Source organism: Bremia lactucae, linkage group LG13, assembly GCF_004359215.1.
Source record: "Bremia lactucae strain SF5 linkage group LG13, whole genome shotgun sequence".
In the NCBI taxonomy this organism is placed as follows: domain Eukaryota; phylum Oomycota; class Peronosporomycetes; order Peronosporales; family Peronosporaceae; genus Bremia; species Bremia lactucae.
Window position 1 is genome coordinate 2,065,510 of NC_090622.1, and position 24,157 is coordinate 2,089,666.

Consider the following 24,157-nt stretch of genomic DNA (forward strand, 5'->3'; position numbering starts at 1 on the left):
AGTTCCAAAATGGGCAGTGGGGTGTAGCTCTCCTTTATTTCGGAGGTCAATGAGTTCGTCACGTGGTATGCCTTCATAGCTGCATACGTTGAGGACTCAATTTGTGCTTAGCATGAGACACATTTTCCTGGAGTCTTGCCTCAAAATCTAGTTATCGCGATAATGCGTCAGCCAGAACATTCGACTTATTCGGTTTTTTTAACTTTAAAATTAAATTTAGAGCAACGAAGTTTTGCTTCAGGCGCACTTCTTTGAAGCGTCGCTGGTGCATTTATCAAAACTTGGTACATCAATAGCCACTTCCAAAGCATACCGCTTGGAGTGCTTACAGCTGTTTTGGCTACATCGGACTCTCTCATGAGTACCTGATAGTAGCTATCCATCAAATCAAACGCGGAAAAGATAGTTGGCTTTACATGGAGTTCAACAAAACATCTTTCCGCGGGATTGGCACTAGCGCCGGTATGTTCGCCATGTTCAGCTTATTGTAAGCATGAACCACGCGCCATCCACCTGTGTCTTAACACACACAAAAGGTTGGGCTGCCGTGAGGCGAATTGCTCTCACCTTCATGTCCCGCCTTGGCTCGCTTGTCGAAAAACTCATCGATAATATCGACTTGTTCTCCGGAAACGGCCATTTTCATGCACACAACACTTGGTGCCCGGTTCGAGATCAACTTCGTGCCCAATTCCCCTATCTGCTGGTAGGCGGCTCGGCTCTTCTTCTGGAAACACATCGCGATGCTTTAATACAACCTCAAAGACTGGACTCCATTTCAAGACACCCCAGCCATGAGCAATGAGCTGTTTCTTTTTGTCCGTTTCTAGGACACTCTCGTTCATTGTGGACGACGATAAAAATCCACTAAGTTCTCTTCTGGAACTGGTACGACTACTTCGTGAATCTTTCCTTCCTTAAATCCCACGGCTTCTCCGGGAGCTTAATTATCTTCTCGGTAGATTTAACACTTGCCGGAGAATCTCAACTAAGGATGTCTACACAATTCTGTATTCGACGGCCTCGCACATTTCATTCGAAGGCCCGTCCTCTTCTATCGGGACCGATCCAAAGGCCACCCTTTTCAAGATGGGCCTTTGATTGTCCTTATCTGTCGGGTACTCAGTCTTCGAATAGCCACGACCTTTGACTAGGAAGCAGCTGCCGTTGATCTCCTGGCTAACGCACCACTTCCAGCCGTACTAGGATCTAGGCCCTGTGCTAATTTATGCAACGCTTCACTTTCTGTGAGCTCGCCGTCTGCGTCCACAGGCTTTCGTTTCTTTGCAGGTCATTCAGACGCATGACTACTTGTTAATGTCTTCTTCACTATCCCAGTCTTCACGAGCTGGAGAGGACTTCGTGACGTTTGACAGCCCGTCAACACACCCTTAACTGTGTTTGACACGACATCAGCTGCATAGGCCTCTCGCGGGAGCACATGCTTGAAGGTATCCTGCGTAGATTCGCTACTGTGCGCGCACGCCAGGCTATCCACGGCTGGTGTTTTGCCAACCATGGCATGCCTAGGATGAGGTTATACGGACTCTTCGTACCTAGCACTGTGAACTTCTCTTTTCAAGAGAAGTCATTAAAGCTGAAGGCGAGTTCTGCCTGAACTCCCTCAGACTTAATTAGCACGCAGTTCGCTAAATGAACGGCCGCCTCTTCTACCATCTGGCAAAGCGACTCAAACATCGCCGGTCTCTTTCTCAGACCCGCGAGTCTTACAAAATTCCGTGATGCACCCGAATCCACGAGGAGGATCATCACCTGGCCATAGCCTCATTATTGAGCAATATAGGGCAGCATCTTTGAGGTCCGAAATTTCGAAGACCTCAGGGACTATGCTTCCCATCTATTCGATAACGATGAGCTCAGGAGGAGTTCAGAGTCCGCGTAGGCATCCCACTCCTGTTGCGCCCTTGTATTTACAGACCCCTCAGTGGTCGATGCCGAACTCATGCGTCTCGCACGCTGTTTCTTGCCATCACCCTTAGTGAAGAAGGTCCTCTTGCTGGGCGTCTTCGCACGAGCAGGACCATGGCATAGAGCGAGCCATAATATGACTGCGCTCACCGCATTTAAGGTAGACTACATCTGCATTACCCAGCTCCATGGGAGTAGCATCTATCCTCTTGGTCGACGGCTTCTACCAAGCTGTCGCCGAGATTCTTTGAGGGATTGCTCCTCAAATAAGGCAATTTGGAATGCCTCTTCCATCATCGTCGGCATCTTTCTGAAAAGGGCATGTCGCGATGAGCCGCACCGTAGTTCTTTTATAAGCGTCGGCACCTTGATGTGCTCCGGAATCGGACCTACAGTAATGGATGCCGACAGCGAGCGCATCTCCTGCACATATTCTTGCAGGGATTGCTTCGCCTGTCGCGCCCCAGAGAAGCGCGCCTGACGCAACACCTCGTTGTTCGGCAGCTGGTACATGGAGCGAATCTTTTTCTTGAAGATCGCCCACGTAGGGAAAGCTTTTCCGTCTGCCATAAGCGACCCAGTAAGCCCACGTTGAGGCCTTACCGCGCAGATGCGACATAACGAATGACACCATCCGGCTGTCGTCCTCGATAAGCTGAGTCGCACCACATGGCGAGCGGCACCATCCGGCTGTTGTCCTCGATGAGCTATGTTTCACCACATTGCTCCACGGGGAAAGCCAGTGGACAATAGAGTGCGCTCCAGTTTCAGTAAAGATGGCTTGGCTGATGCGGTGTACAGAATCTCAAAAGTCCTGTTGAGAACCTCGCTTCGATCCTGCACTCGCCTAAGCTCACCCTGAAATTGAGTGACGGACTCCGCCGCAGCATGGCCTTGTGCCTCAACGAGGCCCTTCGCTGTCCGAGCCCGAACGCCTCAAGCTGCGCCAAATGATCAACATGTTGCTCAGGAGGACTACTCAAGAGCATGGCCAGGGCTTGTTCACCAAGCCACTGCGCTAAGTGCTCAGCCAACTCCCGATGATGATCGGAGAGATGATGAAAAAAGCCCAATCGATATTAAGGCTTATCCTTATATACGCGCTCAGAGATGCTGGTCGTGGGAAGGATTTTAAGTGCGGTCTATATCGTTATAGTACGAGTCTATAAATAGAGATTTCGTCTAAGACATGTCTTTATTGACAAGAAAATAACAATGGATAGACTGGCCTTCAAGCCCAGTTGCTAACTAACATCACCTCGGAAAGAATGGTGTAGCGAAAAGGACGATGAGCAGTAGTTATGCGTCAAATGGTCCTTGATGGTAAGTCAAGCGTCGTAAATTATGGTACAGACCCATGAGGCTGCTGCGGGTGGACGAGGTGCGACAGTTGAGAAAGCAACGGCATTTGCCTTGGTCAAAGATATCAGTGACTCAAAAGACGAGTACCGACAGATGATGTCGATGAAAGGTACGTCAGAACGAGCGACTTTTGGATCATTCCTGGTCCAAGGGAGCTGATCTACGACCAAGATGTTCGAAGTTGAAAGGGTCAATTGAGGTGCTCCACAACGTCGAAAGATCTGCCGAGGGGATAGTAGTCTCTCGGAAATGTCGTGGAATCTATTCCTGTCCGAACCTAACAAAGGAAAGAGCCACAAGGAAATCGCTAAAGTCCAGGTGAGAACTTGTGGGGCTTTTGCTCGTCGCCCACAATGGAGGATAGTTTCTTGAAATTGCAAGAATAATCTGTTCGCTACTAAAGGCTAAGCTGCTTTGAAGGACAGTCCGATTCATGAAATTCTGCTGAAATAACGTGATGTGATCCCAGAACAAGTACCGAGCAGCCTACCGGCCGATAGAGGCATCGGGCCACTAAATTGACGTGGAACCTGGCCCTAAGTATTGTGGGACCAGGGAATGGCTGTTACCGAAGAAAAAAATCTATTATATCGAATACAAATTCGGCAAGCAAGCCACGGCGGGACATGTACGTGAGACCAAGTCGCCTCAGTGCAGCCCAACCTACACTGGTATCTGCTGTTGGATGACTTCGGTGGACGAACGGTCTCCTTGCGTCGCACCGGAAGGCTAAAATAAGTCGGTTAAGCTACAGCAATGGCCTGTCATGGCATCAACTATCACGTTGTGATCCCTTGAGAATATATGTCCCTTATCGCACAGATCTCAAGTGTAAGTCACTTCACAAGCTTCGTGATGCACCATCGACATCTGGGCCGTGATAAGACATTTTTACGAGTGTCAGAGTGATTTTGGTAGTCACACCTGAATCGTTGGGTGGCCAACTATATTCGATCCTGCAAACAGTGTCAGCGATACAGCCTGGACCGTCCAGCATTGAGACAATAAAGCCGATGCCGCCCTAAGGGACTATTGGAAGTTGGTCAGTCTGGACTTCATGTTTGGCATGCCGCCTGACCATAACAGCCGGACGGGGCTCGTCCTCTTTGTTTACAGACTGAAAAAAATGGAGCATTTAACACCATGTCGCACCGAGATCTCGGACAAGGAGGTAGCTCTCTTGGTTTCCGGATCACGTATATTGACTACACGAGATACTCGAGTCCATAGTGCCGGACCGGGATCCACGCTTCACGTCGGGTTTTTGGCATCATGTGTTTGCAGTGCTGAGTAGTAATCTTCACGTGTCAACAGCCGATCATCCTTACCAAACAGAATATGGCAATAGGGTCGTGGTGGATGTATTGCGAACGATAGCGACTCCTAAAGAATAGAGCAAACAATTGTTGTACGTGTAGTTCGTTTTTTAACAAAATACACGCCATTACGGGTGAGACACCTTCTTATATTACGGATTGCACCATCCTCATACGCCTGTCTCGTTTGTGCGCTACCCGAGTCTTAGTGGGGGGCATCACTAAGCTCAGTGCAAAAGAGGGAAATAGTGTCGTCAACACGATGATATCATGTCTACGACGGAAACTTGCCCTCATGAGCCTGCCGTTTTAGCAGTGGTCACGAAACCTAGGAGTGTCAGATCACCCATAGAGTCTGTGACGCGATGGCAAATGCACAAGACAAGCAAAAAGAGTACGCGAACCAACATGATCGGAAAAACAATGAGAGCTGCAGAGTGGAAACAAAGTACTATTAAATACTGTTTTTCTACCTTAAAACCTATACATGGTGATACTAGTTAATTACTGCCGCTTTTCATCAGACCATTTTCCGGTAAAATGTATACATGGTGGTACTTCTTATTTACTGCCGCTTTTGCCGTTTCCGTCGAAGGAGACTGATGGTGACGCCTACAATGAGCCGAGCCTCGTTCAGGTGGGGGTGACAGGAAAGTTCAATAACTTCCAGCTGGACAAACTCCTCCAACCTTGCAAGGGACTCGAAGAGCAAAGAGGATAGCACGCTTGACGCGAGTATCCCATGCGTGTAACGGGGCACTACGACTTGTAATGCTTCAGTACAAGTGTCCAATTCACACTGCTTCAGTTGCGAGTGGTGCCTCACGTCACTTCACGTACACTAGTACGTGCAGAGGAAGACTACTAATTAAGACAACTACCGCAAAGAGGGTTAAATAAAAACTGTATTAATATAATTAAGTTTTTTCTTCTTTCTATCTGTTAATGCTAACTTAATTATAAACTTATACTAAACATGCAATTGAAATCTTATCTGTCTCTCTNGTCTCAAACGAGACATTGCACTTCATCCTGCAAGCTGCCACTAGCTCACTGTAAGGGATATGATGCACATGTTCGTTTGCATGTTGCTTAACTGCAATTCTCGCTCGGTCTTTCTAGCGATCGATGCAAAGGCGTTTATCGTGTCTGCAAGCCATGTTGACAGCCACACTCATGACTTGCATCCCTTTGTAATCGCCCAAGATCGCGACAGTGATAATGTCAGCAAACGGTCGGGCCTTATGGGTAAGTCAACTCAATTTTTCGCTCTTCTCCTTATCCATAAATGAATTTGAATGGTCAGAACCGCTTTCTTATCGAGCTCTTCTTAAATAACTCCGAGATGAAAGGGATTCAACCGAGTTTTCTCGTTGGATGGCAAGGGGGTCGCATCTTTGAGAGCCTCGTTTCCAACTAATGACAGATTTTTCAATCTCGTTGGCGAGACCAGCTTTTGATCTACAAAGAATTTCGGTAAAGATTGCTTCGCATTCTTGTAAAGGGATTACAAATTATCAGCCCATCCCACAGAAAGGCATGCTCTTCAATCAGAATTCTTAAGGGGCCACGCCCAATAGACTGCATTCTTAACACAGCAAAGACATGCTTTCCCAGGAAAGGCAAGGTTGACCGACGTCGGTAGCTTAGGGGTTACGGGGTAGAGGCGACTGTGATTGTTAAGCATCCTCCTATCTGGGCAGTGCCTGGGTGGGTGACGGGACTAACATGAACGGAAACCTCGGCTAGTACCACTCCTGGGTCCGGCGCCGGGAGCTGTAATGGACGACCCGGGAGCTGGGTAGGGCGCCGCTACGTCGTGTCGCATAGCGTGACACGATAGGTAATCTGCCTTGTCTCGGGCCCGGACCCGAAAAGTCCCAAAATTACTGTGGGCACATCCACCCCCGCCCGGGGGGCGGCTGGAACTTGAAAATACCCAGGATAGGCAAGGTAAACCTGCCTCTCGAGACTAGTAATGCAATTTATTGCATGCAATGATAACAGATCTCAACTTTAACTGATTACAGTACGTGACCGGTTTGTCAACCGAGGCCACCTGGTCTCCGCTTTGTGTATTCTTTGTAGTATTTCTCAAGCCTGAAACAAGGAAGTTACATACGTGCCACTCTTCAAAGCGAACTATCGATGCCATGAAAAAGCATCAATATATAATTGTGTTCGTACTTACTAGGATTGGGACGATTCGACAATTTGTAGCGTTGGTTGGTCATTCCGGATCAGCAAACAAGATACTCTTACAAACCAACTAGAATTTCTTTTCAGGAGCGAACCTCAACGTATCGCGGTCCGTCTCCCTTTGACTAAAATTAGCTTTAAGCTAACACTCTTCCCGAAGTAATCTTTACGATCATTTCATTCCTGTTAGTACAAATTTGCATTACCGATACAGCTCATCACAAGATGACTCCTCCTTACAGATGTCAAAGGAATCGAATATCTTGGAGGTCAATACTTAATCTTTTTCGTCAAAAACCACTGATTTGTCGAAGTTGGCCCCAGGCGAAATCCGGAGGCTTCTATTGATGTCCTCGAGTCGGGTCATGACGTCGACTCGTAAAAGCCACCTCCAACCGGAGTTGGAGGCGAGAATTTACCGCAATAGACTCTAGAGCGTCTACTAATGTGTTTGCATAACTAGCAGCTACACTTACCTGTGTAGCTGCCAGGTTTGCTGCCTTACAGGCTACGCGAACGGGCTTTGCTTCCACTCACAAACAAAGGTTGGAATTGATATAAAACCAACAAGTTTTCTCTTTAAGAGAAACCCATAATAGTTCTATTTTTCGTTTCACATCAATCACTATACCGATTGTTGGTTGAATTGGGTAATGCACCGTGGTGTCCAACAATTAAATAATATATTTCTTAAGGAAAAAAGAATAAGGAAAAAAGTACAATTTTTACTCAATGTTTTTTTTTATTAATATAGAAGCAGCAGACAAAAGATTTTTTGGCTCTTTCAAGTTTAATAAACCCTGCCAATTGCTGCTAGGCGCACGAAAGGGCGGTGCGAAAAGAGTCGCTTATATATATTTATTTAAATCTATCAAAGTCAGCATACAAGAAGGTTGTCACGGAGGACCTAATACATCATTGAAGTCTTACGTTTTTCCTTTACTAAGCCTTCTAAGTATCGACATTTAGTAGCTAAATACTCTCAAGCTACTTAAAACTTCCTCTGACGTCGTGTACGTAAAGTATCCTGAGGCGCATCAACTTCACTGTTTCAATACATGTTGGTCAGTATTATTTCATAGCGTATCACAAATACCGACGATGTAATGGGGCACACATCGGTTGGAGAACCGTTGTTGTGGTACATTTACTTTATGGGTAAAATACCCTTTTATAATTATAAAATAGTTAGTTACTTAAATCCCATTTATTATGGGTAACAAATGTCGTCGCCGTTAAATATAAATCTGGCGGCCAAAATTTATTTTAAATTAGCTAGGGTAAGTTTTTACATTTAAATAATTAAATAAAGAGCAGTTCCCCTTTTGATCTTGTAGCGTTAAGTGCCTTCCTAAGGCTTGCGCATTAATCTGTAAGAGATAGAAGCCTTTCTAAGGTAAATCTTCTTGGACACCAGTTGCCACTTGGTTCTACGAACCCCTAATCCCTTGAACTAGAATACCTTAAGCTTTGATAGCTTGTACGACTCCCTGAAATGTTAAACCCATTAGTTCAATCGAACTAAGTGACGCTCTGAGTCTGAAAATCTTTCTCTGACTTTAGAAGTGAGGTAGCTCCGCTACATCTGGTAGCACTTTAGTCAATCTACGCTGAGTCTTTGCCTGACTAATTTCTTACAAAAATGCAAGAGGTTCCAGAATTATCTGAAGCGCAACGCGCCGCTTATGACAAGCTCAAAACCTTATTTGGGCTTGAGCACGCGGAATTTATTATCTCCCAGGGACCAGAGGTCCTGCATGCAAGGCTTGAAGCCTTCACGCGGGACGAAGCCTCCCTGATCGGTCAGGTACAGGATCATTTAGCGGCATCTAGCCAACCCTGTACATCTCTGTACCTGTGTCAGAGCCGAGGGCTCGCCCTCAAATGTAAATGTGAAGACAGTTAAGGGGGAAGAGGGAGAAAATCTCCCTTAAGCAGATGGAAATGTCCATTGATTCCGCCTTGTTTTTAACAGAACGGCAAAAGGTGGCTATGGCCATTTTCAAACTTGGAGGTAGAGCCATGGAGTGGGCACTATCGTGTTGCACGTCCATAAACGACGCTTTTCCTTCATAGGATTCGCTAAAACAGCAAATGACCAGCATGTTTGCCTCGTCTAATCAGGTTTTGCATGCGAGCACGGCTTCTGGCGACTCGATAGGGTAAAAGAACCCTAGGGGACTTTGTTTAGGAGTTGAGAACTCTCATTGCATCTGTGTATCAAGACCTGGTGCAAGAGGCAATTGTAGTGACCATCTTTATGGGGAGCCTCAATGAGGGCGTGGCCTGGGACGGAATTGTTCCGATCTCATCCGGCTACGTTCGAAGAGGCAATTGTCATTGCGCTACGCGCCGAGTTTGACTTTAAGTCTCCTCGCGTTAGGACACATGTTTACCGAACAAGCTCTTCGAGCACATGGTTCCGTCTAATAGAGCGGAACTTATGGATTGAAGCCTCGTTGAGGAAGGAGAAGGGACTCTTTAAGCAGTGGAACAGCATAAGACCATCCGTCGATATTATATGTGCGTAAGCACGAAACATTTACGCCCTGTTCTCCCTCTTTAAAATTCGCGTAAAGCTCGAAAGAGCTCCAACTCCGACCTATACCAGAGATCCTTTACGGTGCGAGAAAACGTCGATACCCACTAGGTGCGGGGCGCCCTACTGGGGAAGACATAGGCTCGGTTGAACCATAAGGAGGTGAGAGTAAATAGAACCTAGCCCCAATTAGCTCGGTGCTCAGTGGCACGGGGCGAGAGTACAAGCCTGGCTTGCTTGTCGCTCAAGCGACTTTAAAGGGCTTTGATAAGCCGTGGTTAATTTTAATTGACTCAGGAGCGTCTTGCAATTATGCTCGACGCCTTTTCCTTGAAGGAAGTCAACAATACGTTGAGGCGCTTAGAGCGCATGAAGGTGATACAATCACTGTTCGCTTAGCGACTGGTACTCGTGTCACTGTTCCCAAAGTTCCATTGAACTTAGGTATAAAGTTTCTGGACTTTGACAGTATGGAACGCTGCCTCATCCTTGATTTGGATTCGAGATATGATCTCATCCTTGGTATGGCCTGGTTAGAACACCATGAGCCATGGATCGATTGGAGGTCTAAGACCTTAGGCGCCACGCGCAATGTTCCTAGCAAAGTTTTACAGAGTCATGAACCCACCTTTGCTAGGCAAGAAAAGCGCTATTGGTGCGGATCATTAAATGAGTCTGTCAGTGTTTAGACATTGGCATGTCTGAGTTAATAAACTCTAACGTTAAAAACATTAATTCTGAGCCCGACTCAGCAGAAATAAGTGGAACGGCACGTGCTCCGTCGAGTGACACTCGTTATAATAACGATTCACTAAATGCTGAAAGCATTGTTGGCCTACGGCCGAATCATCAAGGGTGCAATATCCCTGAGATACGTGGAGTGGCACATCTAAGTCCACCGAGTATGGTCGGCCGAGGTGGCATCATACTGAGTGTCAGTAGTGACACTGTTGGCGGTTCGCCAGGACCTCAAGGGTGCAATATCTCTGAGATACGTGGAGTGGCACGTCTAAGTCCACCGAGTGTGGTCGGCCGAGGTGGCACCATACTGAGTGTCAATAGTGACACTATTGGCAGTTCGCCAGGGCATTTTGGGTCAAACCCTCCTAATGCACGTGAAGCGACACGTAAACGTTCGCTGGATAAGGAAGTTGAGTTACTTAACTCCTTGTCGGATGTCATATTAGACACCATGTCTCGTATAGAACCAATTTAGGCTGGAAAACTCGGGGACGTGAATGTCCCGGCCCCTAAGAGGCGTATTGTCTCCACTCCAAGACAGGATGGACACGAAGCGTGTATACCCTCACAAAGTGATACGAGTGAGCAAGTACATACGCTTTGTAAATGGCGTAACCGGTAACATTGAGGGGGAAGTTAGCCTTGCGGCAATCCCTTCGTTACATGCTCTTTTAGAGCTAGACAAAATGTCTATTGATGAGTGCGGTCGAGCCTTAAAAGCTTGGTGACTTATCTGAAATGGTGGTCATTCGACCTATGGTTGAGTTAAACTCATCGTCACTTCTCGACGAAGTGAACCTGGATGACACAAAAGCTGCACTTAGTGCGCGAAATGGGTCATCGATCCTTAAAGATCCTACGGATCCCTTTTATTTCTTGATTAAGGAATTCCAAGATGTGGTATGTAATAGCCCACCATCTGTTTTACCTAGGGATAGAGGTGTTCGCATGAAATTGACTTGGTTCCGGGAACCAAATACTGTGTCACAAGGCAATGGCCTTTACCAAAGGAGCAGTGTGACGTCATTGACGATTTCTTCCGTGCTAAGCACGAGGCTGGTTTGGTACGAGAGAGCAAATCACCTCATTCGACACCGACATTTTGTGTCAAAAAGCCAAATGGTAAATGGCGCATTGTACATTCTTATAATACGCTTAATGCTGTCACTATACCAGCGGAAACCCTCATTCCTAGGAAGGATGTTCTTCAGAATAATATGGTGGGATGTACAATGTACAGTGCTTTGACTTAGTCGATGGTTACTATCAATTGCTCATGCGAGCTAGCGATATCCCGCTTACAGCGGTTAGCACCCAAGCGGCATGTTATGGGAGTGGCTGGTTATGCCACAAGTGCTTTCCAACGCCCCGGCAACATTTAATCGTCTAGTGACGCAACTGTTTCGCCTTCGTCGAGGCTATGCACAGACTTATTTCGATGACATTTTTGTCCATAGTCGTGAGGAGCAGGGTCGGTCGGATATGGAAAACCATTTCGACCATTCGCGAGCAGTGCTCGAGTGCATGCGCACAAACAAATTGTATGCCAATGCATCTAAATGCATTTTTGGCGCAGACGAAATTCCTTTTTTAGGATGCTTCATTGGAAAGCGAGGCCTTAGAGCGGATCCCGCTAATGTAAAAGCCATAGTAGATTGGCCGGTTCCTAAAAATCAAAAGGATTTGCGTAAGTGGTTGGGTCTCGCCAATTATTTACACAAATAAATCGAAAATTACGCTGATATATGGCTAGGCCATTATCTAATCTCGTTAAAAAGGATACAGAATGGTGCTGGACTAGCACCGAAAATAATGCTTTTAAGCAGTTAAGGATAGTCTTATCTATGTCCCGATTCTGGCACTGCCAAACCCAAGTTGGCCTTTCAGTGTCGTCTGTGACGCATCAGATTTTGCCATTGGCGGTGCTCTATTACAAACAGATGTTGATGGGCATGAACGTGTTATTGCGTTCGAGTCTGCAGCTTAAAGCTGCGGAAAAGAACTACCCAGTTCATGACAAAGAGTTACTTGCTATGGAGATTGCTCTTGTCAAATTCAGAGTTCATCTGCTCGGCTCTAAGCCGTTTGTGAATCGTCTCGTCGACGCATCATCACAGAGAATGGCCCGATGGCTATCCTTTTTTGCGGAATACAACTTCTAGGTGAAGTATAAACCCGGCAAGCAAAATGTTTTGGCCGATGCGTTATCACGCAGGCCCGATTATGAGCTTTCTCATTTAACGACTATCTCGTCACCTATCCCTGAATTAATCCGTTCGGCTTACGCCAAGGATGAACAGTGTGTAGCTCTGCCAAGAGCTTTAAAGAACTCGGATTCGGGTATTAAATTACCGGCACGTTTGCGTGCAAGGTTACATTGATTTTCTATCGATAACAACCTGTTGCTTTATTGCACAGACATCGCGGACCCTCCGCGTGTCGTTTTTCCTCATGATGAGAATTTGAAGTACCGAATCCTCTATGAGGCACACGATACTGTCCTTGGTGGTCATCTCAGTAGAGAAAATACCTACGGCTCAATCATTCAGAGTTATTGGTGGCCCAAACTTTATGAATGGGTCAGCACATATGTTCGCACATGCAAAACTTGCCAACTGGTATAACCCTCGACGCATGCTGCTGCCCCACTGGCGAGTCTTCCTGTTCCCATTGGTTGCTGGGAGTCCTTTAGTATGGATTTTGTTTGTGGACTACCGAAAGATTTAGCCGGTAAATCCGGTATAGTGGTCATTGCTGACCGTTTAAGCAAATGGCTCACTTAGCGGCCGAGCCGGATTCCATTGATGGAGAGGGTACAGCTAAGCTGTTTATCGATCGCGTGTTTTGACACCATGGTTTGGTAGTAGCAATTGTCTCTGATCGGGACCCCCGTTTCACGGGTAAAATCTGGACATCAATTTTTCGAGTGCTTGGCACCAGATTGGATATGTCCACTGCGGACCATCCGCAGACCGATGGTCAAATTGAACGTGTCAATCGCGTCATTAAAGACGTTTTACGCAGCGTGTATGCTCAGACACCAAAGCGCTGCAGCTCAATGCTTCCAGTGTTGGTGTCTTACGTTAAATAACGTTGTTCATGCCTCTACAGGCTATACTTCGTTCTATGTCAACGGTCTCACTTACCCACGCGTTCCATTAACGATACCACTTCGTGATTCAGGGCTTGGAAGGGAGAATTAGCCGATAGGTTTGCTGATATCAGCCCTGTTACCGTTCGGAAACAAGTAAGCGATTTTCACGCGACGCGATTTAGTGTCTTAAGACCTGTAAGAGATACGATGGCTGATAGCCACGACAAAAAAAACAAGCAGATGTCAAAGGCAAAAGCTGTAGTAATTCTTATATGGTCGGAGACCGAGTTTTTTAACGCCTAGAAACTACCTACCAACTTGGTTTCCGCGGTCTTCAAGACCAAATTGCGCCCGCGCTTTATTGGACCATTTACGGTCGTGACCAAGAAGGGCCTAGTTTATACGCTACACTTTCCTAGCAAGCTGCGTACACACCCAGTGTTCAACGTTGGCTTGCTTAAGCCATATCGGGACCCTTCCCACGTGGACTTGAAGACGCTTGCATCGAGACAGGCGACCGTGCCGCAGATTGCTGCATCCTCACCAGAATATCCAGCTGGCCTTATAAACGAGGCTGCCGACGCTTCAGCGTCGATAGACGGTCCCGAACCGCCTTAAAAGAGCTCTAAATCCGAGCAAGGACCTCACGAAGTAGTTGCACCTCTTGCCGTAGAGCATCAAATGCTTCCGCCGAAATTTCGGCCCTCTCTCGCGCTGCTTGATGCGCGGGGAACCTTCAGTTTCATGTGGAGAACATTTTAAATCGACGTCGTCGTGAGGGTCAATACCAGTATCTGTTGAAGTGGCTAGAGTACCCCTCTTCTGAAATTTCTTGGGAGTTCGAGGTACCTCTTCGGCAAGATTGCCCGTACGCCGTTGACGTTTTTGATCGCCAAGCTCAGGGTCAACTCGCGTCAAACGACGCTTTCCACCACTAAACGTGGGATTAGGTGGATCTAAAGCCTCAGTGCGGCTTCGATCCTAGGTTGTACGGTCAACCGAAGCACTGAAATATTGGCTAGGCCTTTCTTCGTTTTGTGGCAAAAATGCCGAACGTAACTGGCCTTTGGCCTTAAGCTTAGCAAAGTCGAAGCGAAGCTTCCGTTCCAAACGAACATCACCTCCATCCGCAGACTCTCTGATATTCCAGATATTACGGAGTTTGCGGGCCTGGTGAACCCAGTTCTCAAATGAGACTTCGTTTTCACTCCTTGTTTCGTTTGGAAATAAAACGATCGGAGTTTCCCTCATGGAGGTCACCAAAGCCCCACGGGCTTGACCACGTAAACGCGTCAGATACTGGCTTCGCGTCATTACCTTCGGCGTGAGGTATTGCTCATGAAGAGTGTCGCGAGAAGCGATCTCCTCCGGCGTCCTCGCCAAGTCACCAGAGATTCAGATTGCCAAGCTAGGACCCGCTATCTTTTTGAGACGCTCGTCCGCACTAAGCGTAGTGAATCTATATTCACTATGATCCTTAGCTTTCGCTATTTCGGCAGCTCGACAACGAGCTCTTTCCTCTATGAGGATTATCTGCTCTTGCTCTTCATCGAGCGGATTCGTAATAATGTTGGACTCAGGGTCCCGTGTCCTGCTCAATGCAGTTAAGACATCAGCGGCACTACGTTCAGGGAACGAATTCGGGGCTCGCCGACGTTCATCCGGACGAGATGGCGTGAGCGAACGCCGCTCTTTTTCCTCCTCCTCTGAATGAGAGTGACTTTCAAAGTCCACAATTTCCTCATCGTCAAGGAAGGTGCTCAGAGCCTGTGACTCACGGTTGATTGCCATTATACAAAGGATTATAAAAAACAACGGTTAGCTGTTTAGGTTCCAACCTCAAAGAGGAAATGAAGCGAATGTTGTAAATCGGTATCAATAGTCTAATGTGGGAGGGTGAAATGAGGCACACATCGGTTGAAGAACCGTTCTTGTGGTACATTTGCCTTATGGGTATAACACCCTTTTATCTAATTTTGAAATAGTTAGCTACTTAAAGTCCATTTATTATGGGTAACAAATGTGGTCGCCGCCAGATATAAATCTGGCGGCCAAAATCTATTTCTAATTAGCTATGGTAAGGTTTTTAGACTTAAATAATTAAATAAAGTCCAATTCTACTTTGACCTTAGAGCGTTAAGTGCCTTTCTAAGGCTTGCGCATTGATCTGTAAGAGATAGAATCCTTTCTAAGGTTTATCCTCTAAGGCACTAGTTGCCGCTTGGTTCTACGAACCCCTGAATCCCTTAAACTAGGATTCCTTAAGCTTTTATAGCTTGTACGACTCCCTGAGTTGTTATACCCATTAGTACAATAGAACTAAGTAACTCTCTGAGTCTGAAAGTCTTCGTCAGACTTTAGGAGCGAGCAAGCTCCGCTCCAATCAAGAAGGTGTCTTGCATAAGGTTTGCTGCAGCGACAAAAATATACATTAAATACTTTCCTTAAGAGGTTTACTTCCCTAGCCTAGAAGAGGAATTATAAATTAAACAGAAATAATTTCTTTCTATAATAGGGAACTGCTGCGGAAAAAAAAATTAGATATAAAGTCGAGGACACACTCAATTAATGGTACGGACACACCTCTAAAAGTGGCTACAGATATAAATCTCCCCAGTTTTTCAATAAAAGCGAAAAAAAACATGTTTTCTAAAGATTGTCATTTGAATCGGCATATAGATCTACGACAAACCTTACTTTATGTAGAAGCAGGTACAGTTAACAAGCAGCGGCAAAAAAAAGTTCTTTGCCAAGCGTGAGAAAAGGCCTCTTTTCACCCGAGTATTTAGTAAAAGTGGTTTTTAAGTAGTCAACACGATTCGTGGATTTTGCTATCGCAGTGTTGAGATGCGCAAATTCGTCGCAAACCCCTTTATTATGCATATTTGACTCATTGATAGATTGCTAGGCTGCTCGACCTAGTACTCAAGTGTGACGACATAAAAAGCTGGGGTCGGTCCAGACATTCTCAAAGTTAATAATTTAAGTAGTCGTACAAGCTATTAAAGCTTAATGAATCCTAGTTCAAGGGATTCAAGGCGTCGTAGAACCAAGAGAAAACTAGTATGCCCAAGAGTATATACCTTAGAGAGGCTTCTATCTCTTACAGATCAATGCGCAAGCCTTAGGAAGGCACTTAACGCTTTAAGATCAAAAGCGGAACTCCCAGATTTATATCTGGCTGCTACCACATATGCTACCCATATTAAATGGGATTTTAGTTTATTTATCTAATTTTAAATAGAACAAAAGGGTATTTCATCCATATAGTTAATGTACCACAACAGTGGTTCAACCGATGTGTGCCACTGCTTCCTTTCAAAAGTTCTGATTAGCTTAATCAGCTTACGTGGCCATTTGTTGCAATCCTAATCACATCCTGGCAATATAATTTTTGAGACATATAAAGCTTATCAGCTTAGCAGGGTTAGCGAAAAGTGAAAGCGATTTCATCAGTAAGGCTTTAAATCTGACGTAATCGATAGTATCGGAACTAATACTATTATCAATTTGAGCTCGACATATAATCTTGTTCTATCCGAAGGAATCTCAATGCCAATCAAAGTCCCCGGATATCACTCAAACACCCCTTTGCATCCGTCATTTGACGAGGACATTCGTGACGTCCACTTGCTGTACGACTATAATGCCGAAGATTCCAACGGCCAACCCGAAAAGTGGCGCTACGAACTGTGGTTCTTCTCGGAGAACCGTATCGTGTACTCGATCCATGGTGGGCCCATGGCCGGGCGTCTTAATTACCAGACAGTGGCTTTTCAGTGCATCCGCCCGGGAGAGCTCTGGCAGTGCAATTGGCTTGAAGAAACCGGCACGATCGTGTCGCTTGTCTACGACTTAAAGGAGCAAAAGATAACCAGCATGGCAGGCTTTTCCAAGGGCCACTGGGAGCACCCCAAGGAGGCCCACGGCGACAAGCGCAATCCGGAAGACTATGCTCGCTGGCGCAAATTGGCGGAACATGGCAATCAACGCGACCGTCTCATTTTGTGCGAACAGGCCACGATTCTTGAGAAGTTCAAGGGCGCTGGCAACCTCGTACCAATTGCCGTAAACGCTGAGACTCTCTAAGCTTTGCTAAAGACAACAGCATCTACAGCCCATGTGTAATCATAAGCACAACTTAAATGAATTTTGTTTAAGCACATAGGACACAAAATTTATAGAGAAGCGATATTTATCACTAGCAATCGCAGCATTTTCGCAGGAAGGCGTGACGCATGTCATCGCCAGAGTCTTGAGCTGTAGATTATTTTCACCCTTATTTCGACTTTATTATTTTGGGCACGCCGATCAGAATTGGTGCTTTTAGAGATATTTGGGAACGACTTTGCCATACGTATATGTGACATGCAACACGAATTTATGAAAAGGTGACGTATTTCTTAGGCGGCAAGTGTCGAGCTTTTAATTATCAGACTAGTCGCGACTGCGATGCTGTGGCGATACAAAGTTCTGTCGTATAGCATGTGAAATACGGTCATTTGAAAGCATCACAAAGAGCACAGCCAGAACAACTGCAAGAAATCCCCACGCCATAAAGCCGAATGTCTCCACTGGTCTTCCGCTTTCTGGCTGCACATGTCGCATGATAGGCCTATCATTCCCACCTCCATCATTTCTTTCCGTACCAACATCCAGCGGCGTGACCACAACTTCGGCTTCTCCTGCGCCCGTTTCAGTCATATCTTGACTTGGTGCCACTTCGTCCACTGCCGCTTTTTGTCGATTACCTTGTTGTGCTTGTGGTGCCTTTGCAATATCGTGATCATACACAGCTGGATCCAAGGTCTTCATTTTCCAGCCATTCGCTACAATTGCCTCCACGACTGTTGCATTCGAGTACGGAACCCAATGAAGCTGTTGACACGAATTTGTTTCATTCATAAAGCCATCGAGCCTCACCTTGGCAAATTGAAAGAATTCGTGAAGCGAGCGAGCCGACCCAAATTGGTACTTGTCAAGTTCAGAGGCATCCACTTGCCCTTTGAAATCAATTCCGAGCTGAAGACGCACGCGATTGTGCGATCGCTCTGTATTTAACGCCTTTACAGCTGGATCAACGGAAGATTTCCAAAAGTTTGCTGGCTTTGCCGAATAATTATGGTACATGACGGTGCCCAATCGACTGGGTGAGTAGATATCATACCCATGTGTCCAAAAGTTTGCCGCTCTCACAAACTCTTCGCCGTCCCAGAGCCACGGCGTATGGGAATCGATAGGGACATTCCGTTCGGCGTGGCACTTTCCAAACGACAAACCACCACCCCATAGAGCCGACAGCTGTGGAAATTTGGAGCCATGTATAATGCTCGCGCTTCCAATTCGTGCGAGGCCATTGCCGCCTTTGACGATTGTACACAAGTGTGGAATCCAATCGGGTGCATTGTTGTCGCCATTTTCTTTCACAAAATCATGCAGGTCATGGGGATAGACGGATAATATAGCCATTTCATTGTCAATGCGCTTCCATTCATTGAGCATGATTTCATCCCAACCGTTGGTAAAAATACTGTGACCATCCACTTGGAGACAAAACTCTTCGTCTTGGATCATCTGTTGCTGCAAGTGACGCGCCGTCGTGCATCCTGAAGCCTCTGCTGCCGGTCTTGGATTCACTTGAATAAAATTCTTGTAACGACACTCTGTGTCTTGTGGCCACTCAATGGCAGCTAGCTTGCAATACTCATCTAAACACTTGGGATCGGTATCGAGCAATTGCTCGACAATCCCAAAACGAAAGCGGTCTGGCTTTACAGCACGCTTCAAGGCCGTAAAAATAGTCTTGCCACACCGAACTCCATCTCGAAAGACAGACGAACCGATGTGAATGAGAAAAGTGGCAGGAATCATGGCCGGAGGAGGGCGCAGACGCTGGTCATTCGGATCGACTGGAATATGCTGCACACTTGGATCGAGCTTATAGTTTCCAAGATTTCCGAAAACTGCGATCGTTGATTTCACGTCTTCTAGGGCGAACACCGCCCCAAACAACAGCGCGAGCCGCACAGGAAGAGATGAGCTTTTCATTGCAATTAAACCACGTGGTCTGGCTCGTAAACGAAAGGGATCAAAATAGAGCGGTATGTGTGGCTTATAAAAATGAAGGAAAGGACGCAATTAATCAGTATTTGGGTGTCTGTCATCAATTTTGCCCATACAGCCTATTTCTAAGCTTTATCAACAAAATGTCGCCAGATTTGGGCATCATTTAATTTCGCTTTGGATGCGAAATGAACCACCAATATTGCCCAACCAGCATTCGTTTTTTAGACGGCAAGAGCAACCGACAAAACCTGTAATAAATTATACAATAAATCATGGCGAGGTGACGTCATAACCACAGTTTTTTAGCTATTGTATAAAAATGGTTCCGATGTACCCCCCATTCTCATTTAGAAGTAAATCTTGTTCACACATTCTTATTGTTTTTGGTACATTCCTCTATAAGAGCACGCACGATGTTAACGTTAAATAATAAGGAGTTGATTCTAAGGCATTGTGAAGGGTCAGCTCTTGAAATCTTAACTTTCTGAAAGAAGATTTTAGCACATATGTTGACAATTCTTGTAGCGGACCTACCATGCTCCTTAAGTCAGAGGAAGACTTATAGACTCAGAGAGTCACTTACTTCTATAAAACTAACAGGCTCAGTGATTTGTAAGAGCTCGTAGAGCTTAACCAATCCTAGCTCAAGGGATTCAGGGATTCAAAGATCCAAGTGGCAACTAGTGCCCGAGATCATATACCTTAAAAAGGTTCCTTTCTCTCGTAAATCAATGCGCAAGCCTTAACAAGGCACTAGACGCTCTAAGATCAGTTGGGAAACTGAATTTGATTTAATTAATCAATCTAAAACCTTACTTAAGCTAAATAATTTAGATTTCGGCCGCCAGATTTTATCTGGCGACTACCACATATGTTACGCATAATAAATGGGATTTAATATGGACGAAAGTGTATTTACCCTTTTAGTTAATGTGCCACAACAACGGTTTGCCAACCGAAGTGTGCCCGATTACACCCTCCCCCATCAACTGTTGACACCGACCGACAACATTCGCTCCATTTCCTCTTCAAGGTTGAATATAAACAGCTAACCGATCGGTTGTGTTCTCTATTCCTTTGTCAAATGACAAATGAGCGTGAGTCGCAGACTCTTGGCTCCTTCCTTTACGATGAGATGGTGGTGGACTATAAAAGTCATACTCCATCGGAGGATGAGGAAAGGAGCGGGGCTCTTACACGCCTCGTCGTGTCGATAAATCTCGTCGTGCCCTAAATCTGTTCCCAAAACGAGGTAACGCGGATGTTTTAGCTGCATTGCGCAAGACACCGGACCCTGGGTCCAGCATAATTTTGAACCCGCTCGATGAAGAGCAAGAGCAGGCAATCCTCAGAGAGGAGAGGGCTCGTCGACAAGCTGCAGACCGTGCGAAAGCGAAAGCTTACAGTGAGTATCGATTCACTCCACTTCGTGTGGAAGAGCGCCTCCAAGGCTACGGGTCGCAGCTTAACCATCTGGACCTCCGGACCCATGGCGAGGACGCCGGAAGAGCTCGCTGCTTGCGACGCTCTAAATGAGCGATACCGATCGCCCAAGGTAATAACGCGATGTCAGTATTCAATGCGTTTCCGTGATCAGCTTTGGTGGCTTCATGATTCGATCGTCCTGTTTCCAAGCGAATCAAAAAGCAAAAACGATGCTTCATTTATGAACTGGGACCTTCGGGCCCGCCGCCTCCGCGACATCTGGTCTATAAGAGAGTCTGTGGGTGTGACTGATGTTCGTTTGAAACGGAATCTCTGCTTTAATTTCGCAAAGTTTAAGGCCAAAGGCCAGTTTCGTCCCGGCGTATATGCTACAACACGAGGATAGAATTAGCCAGCACTCCATTACTTCAGTTGCACGCATAACCATAGATCCAAGCCGCACTGAGGCTAAAGATCCACTTTATCTCTTTTCTAGTGGTAGGAAGCGCTGTTTGACGCAAGTTGACCCTGAGCGCGACACTTAAAAACGTCAACGGCGTATGGACAATCTTGCTGAAGGGGTACCTCAAACTCCCAAAAGCTTTCCGACGAGGGTACCCTAGCCACTTCACCATATATTTGGTATTGGCCCTTGCGACGGCGTCGCTTAAGAAGCTTCTTCACGTGAAACTGAAGGTCCCTTCGATCATCAAGTTGAGCTCTGGGTGTGTTCGCAGCTTGCGACGAAGGTTTTGCGTGTAAACTATGCCTTTCTTGGCCATTACCGTATATTGTATAAAAAAGCGCGGGTGCAATTTGTTCTTAAAGACCGCAGAAACCAAGTTTGTAGGCAGGTTTCTAGCGTTTAGCAAAACTTGGTCTCCGACCGCACTGTTATTGGTATCCACTTGATCTTTCGATTTATCTTGGCTATCAGACATTGTGTCACGCACATGTCTTAAGACACTAAGTCGCGTTGCGAGAACTCGCTTACTTGCCGAACGGTAACAGGGCTGATATCAGCAAGCCTGTCGGCTAATTCTTCCCAAGCAAACCCTGAACCACGTAGTGGTATCGTTAACAGACAGGTGTGCGTGTGAGACCGTTTCAGTAGAATGAAGTAGAGCTGGTAGAGGCATGTATCGCGTTATTTAACATAATTATTTTTGCCGGAAGCAGTGTACTCCAGCGCATTGGTAGCCCAGTACACACACTGCGTATAACGTCTTCAATGACGCGACTGACACGCTCGATCTGACAATCGATCTGCGGATGGTCCGCTGTGGACATCTTTAATCTGGTGCCAAGCACTTGTATAATATTCGATTTCCAGAATTTACCCGTGGAAAGGGGTGCTCGATCAGAGACAATTGCCTCAGACAAACCGTGATGTCAAAATATGCGATCAATAAACAGCATTGATGTGCCTTCATCATCAATGGTATCCGTTGCAGCTTCTAAATTAACCATTTTGCTCAACCAGTCAACAAAGACCACCATGGCAGTGTTACCGGCCGAAACTTTCGGTGGGCCAAACATAAAATCCATAATATTGGACTCTGTGGGTACGAGCTGACTGGCCAATGGTGCAGCATCATGAGCCGAGGGCTTATTTCGATGACTTAATTCGCCTGTGCGAACGTGTGTGCTTACCCAGTTGGAAAGCTTGGGTCACCAATAAATCTGGCTTACGGTGCCGTAGGTCTTCTCTCGACCGAGATGAACACTAAGAACAAAACCTTGTGCTTCATAGAGAAAGCGATGCTTTAAAATCCTCATCATGAAGAACAACGCAGCATCCGTGCAATAAAGCAACACATCGTTATGGTAAAAAAGTCGAAGTAATCTCGTAAGCAAACGTGCTGACAATTTAATGTCTAACAAAGTGCTCTTACAAGCTCGTAGCAGAGCCACACACTGGTCATCCTTCACGTAAGCCGAACGGATTAATCCAGTATTAAGTGACGTTATAGTCGTTAAACGAGAGAGCTCATTTTCCGGTCTGTGTAATAACGCATCAGCCAAAGTATTCTGCTTGTCAGGCTAATATGTCCACTTCGAAGTTGTATGCGGCAAAAAATGAAAGCCATCGAGCCATTCTCTGAGAGAGATGGGGCGTCTTAGTCGCAGTGTGTGAAGACGCGTGATCTGCATATAATTTGACAGAGCATACTTCATTGCAAGTAACTCTTTGTCATAAACTGGGTAGTTCTTTTCCTTAGCTATAAGCTTTCTAGACTCAAACGCAAACACACGTTCTCGCCCATCATTATCTGTTGTTTGTAACAGAGCACTGCTGAAAGCAAAATCCAATGCGTCACGGAAGACGCTAAAAGACCAATTTTGATTTGACAGAGCCAGAATCGGGGCATGGATACGACTATCCTTAAATGTCTTAAAAGGATCATTCTCGGTGCCAGCACCAATCTGTGTCCTTTTTATGGACTTTGTATAATGGACTAGTCATATCAGCGTAATTCTCGCTATATTTGTGGAAGTAGTTGGCGAGACCCAACCACTTACGTAGATTTCTTTAGGAACGTCCGATCAACTGTGGCTTTTACCTTGGCGGGATTCACTCTAAGGCCTCGCTTCCCAATGAAGCACCCTAAAAAGGAATTTCGTCTGCGCCAAAAATGCATCAAGGTGCATTGGCATACATTTTACTTGTATGCATAGACTCAAGCACTATTTCCAGGAGGTCTAGATGGTTTTTCAAGTCTGACCGACCTTACTCCTCACGCATTGGACAAAAATTTCATCTAAATAAGCCTGCGACAACCTTGATGACGACGGAACAATTGCGTCACCAGACGATTAAATGTAGCCAGTGTAATGGAGAGCCCAAGTGGCATAACCAACCAACCACTCCCGTAGTATACCGCTTAAGGTGCTAACCGCTGTAAGCGGGATATCGCTAGCTCGCATGAGCAGTTAGTAATTACCATCAACTGAGTCAAGTGCACTGTACATTGTATATCCCATCAAATTGTTCCGAAGAATTTCCTTTCTAGGAATGAAGGTTGATGCTGGTATAGTTGCGGCATTAAGTTTGTTGTAAGCCTATTGGCAATGGCGCGTACAACGCGCCATTGCCAATAGGCTTTTGACATAAATAAATGGTGTAGAATGAGGAAAATCACTTTCACGTACCATCCCTGCCTCGTGTTAAGCACGGACGTAATCATTAATGACGTCACACTGCTCCTTTGATAAAAAAGGCCACTGTCGAGTAACACAGTATTTAGATCCAGAAACCAAGTCAAATTTAATGATAATGACGGACACCTTTATTCAGAGGGAATACAGATGAAAGATTAATATACACCACATCTTGGAATTCCTTAAATAAGAAAAATAATGGGTCTGTGGGATCTTTAAGGATCGATGATCCACAAAGTACACTAAGAACCGCTTTTGTGTCGTCCAAGACGGGTTTATTCAGAAGCGATGATAAGTTGAATTTAATATCTGTTCGAATGACCA

General features: G+C 45.8%; 2 protein-coding genes across 2 annotated transcripts; one reads left to right on the forward strand and one right to left on the reverse strand.

Annotated features, from left to right (window-relative positions):
• Positions 1–16,732: 16,732 nt before the first annotated feature.
• On the forward strand, positions 16,733–17,269 carry CCR75_000027 (uncharacterized protein; the record flags this gene model as incomplete). Its single annotated transcript, XM_067958135.1, has 1 exon — positions 16,733–17,269. One exon carries the CDS (start codon positions 16,733–16,735, stop codon positions 17,267–17,269), a length of 537 nt encoding a protein of 178 aa, XP_067823611.1.
• Positions 17,270–17,617: 348 nt separating this feature from the next.
• On the reverse strand, positions 17,618–19,228 carry CCR75_000026 (uncharacterized protein; the record flags this gene model as incomplete). The annotated part of the gene is made up of 1 exon (XM_067958134.1): positions 17,618–19,228. The coding sequence occupies one exon, from the start codon at positions 19,226–19,228 to the stop codon at positions 17,618–17,620; it is 1,611 nt and encodes a 536-aa protein (XP_067823612.1).
• Between the last annotated feature and the right edge of the window lie 4,929 nt (positions 19,229–24,157).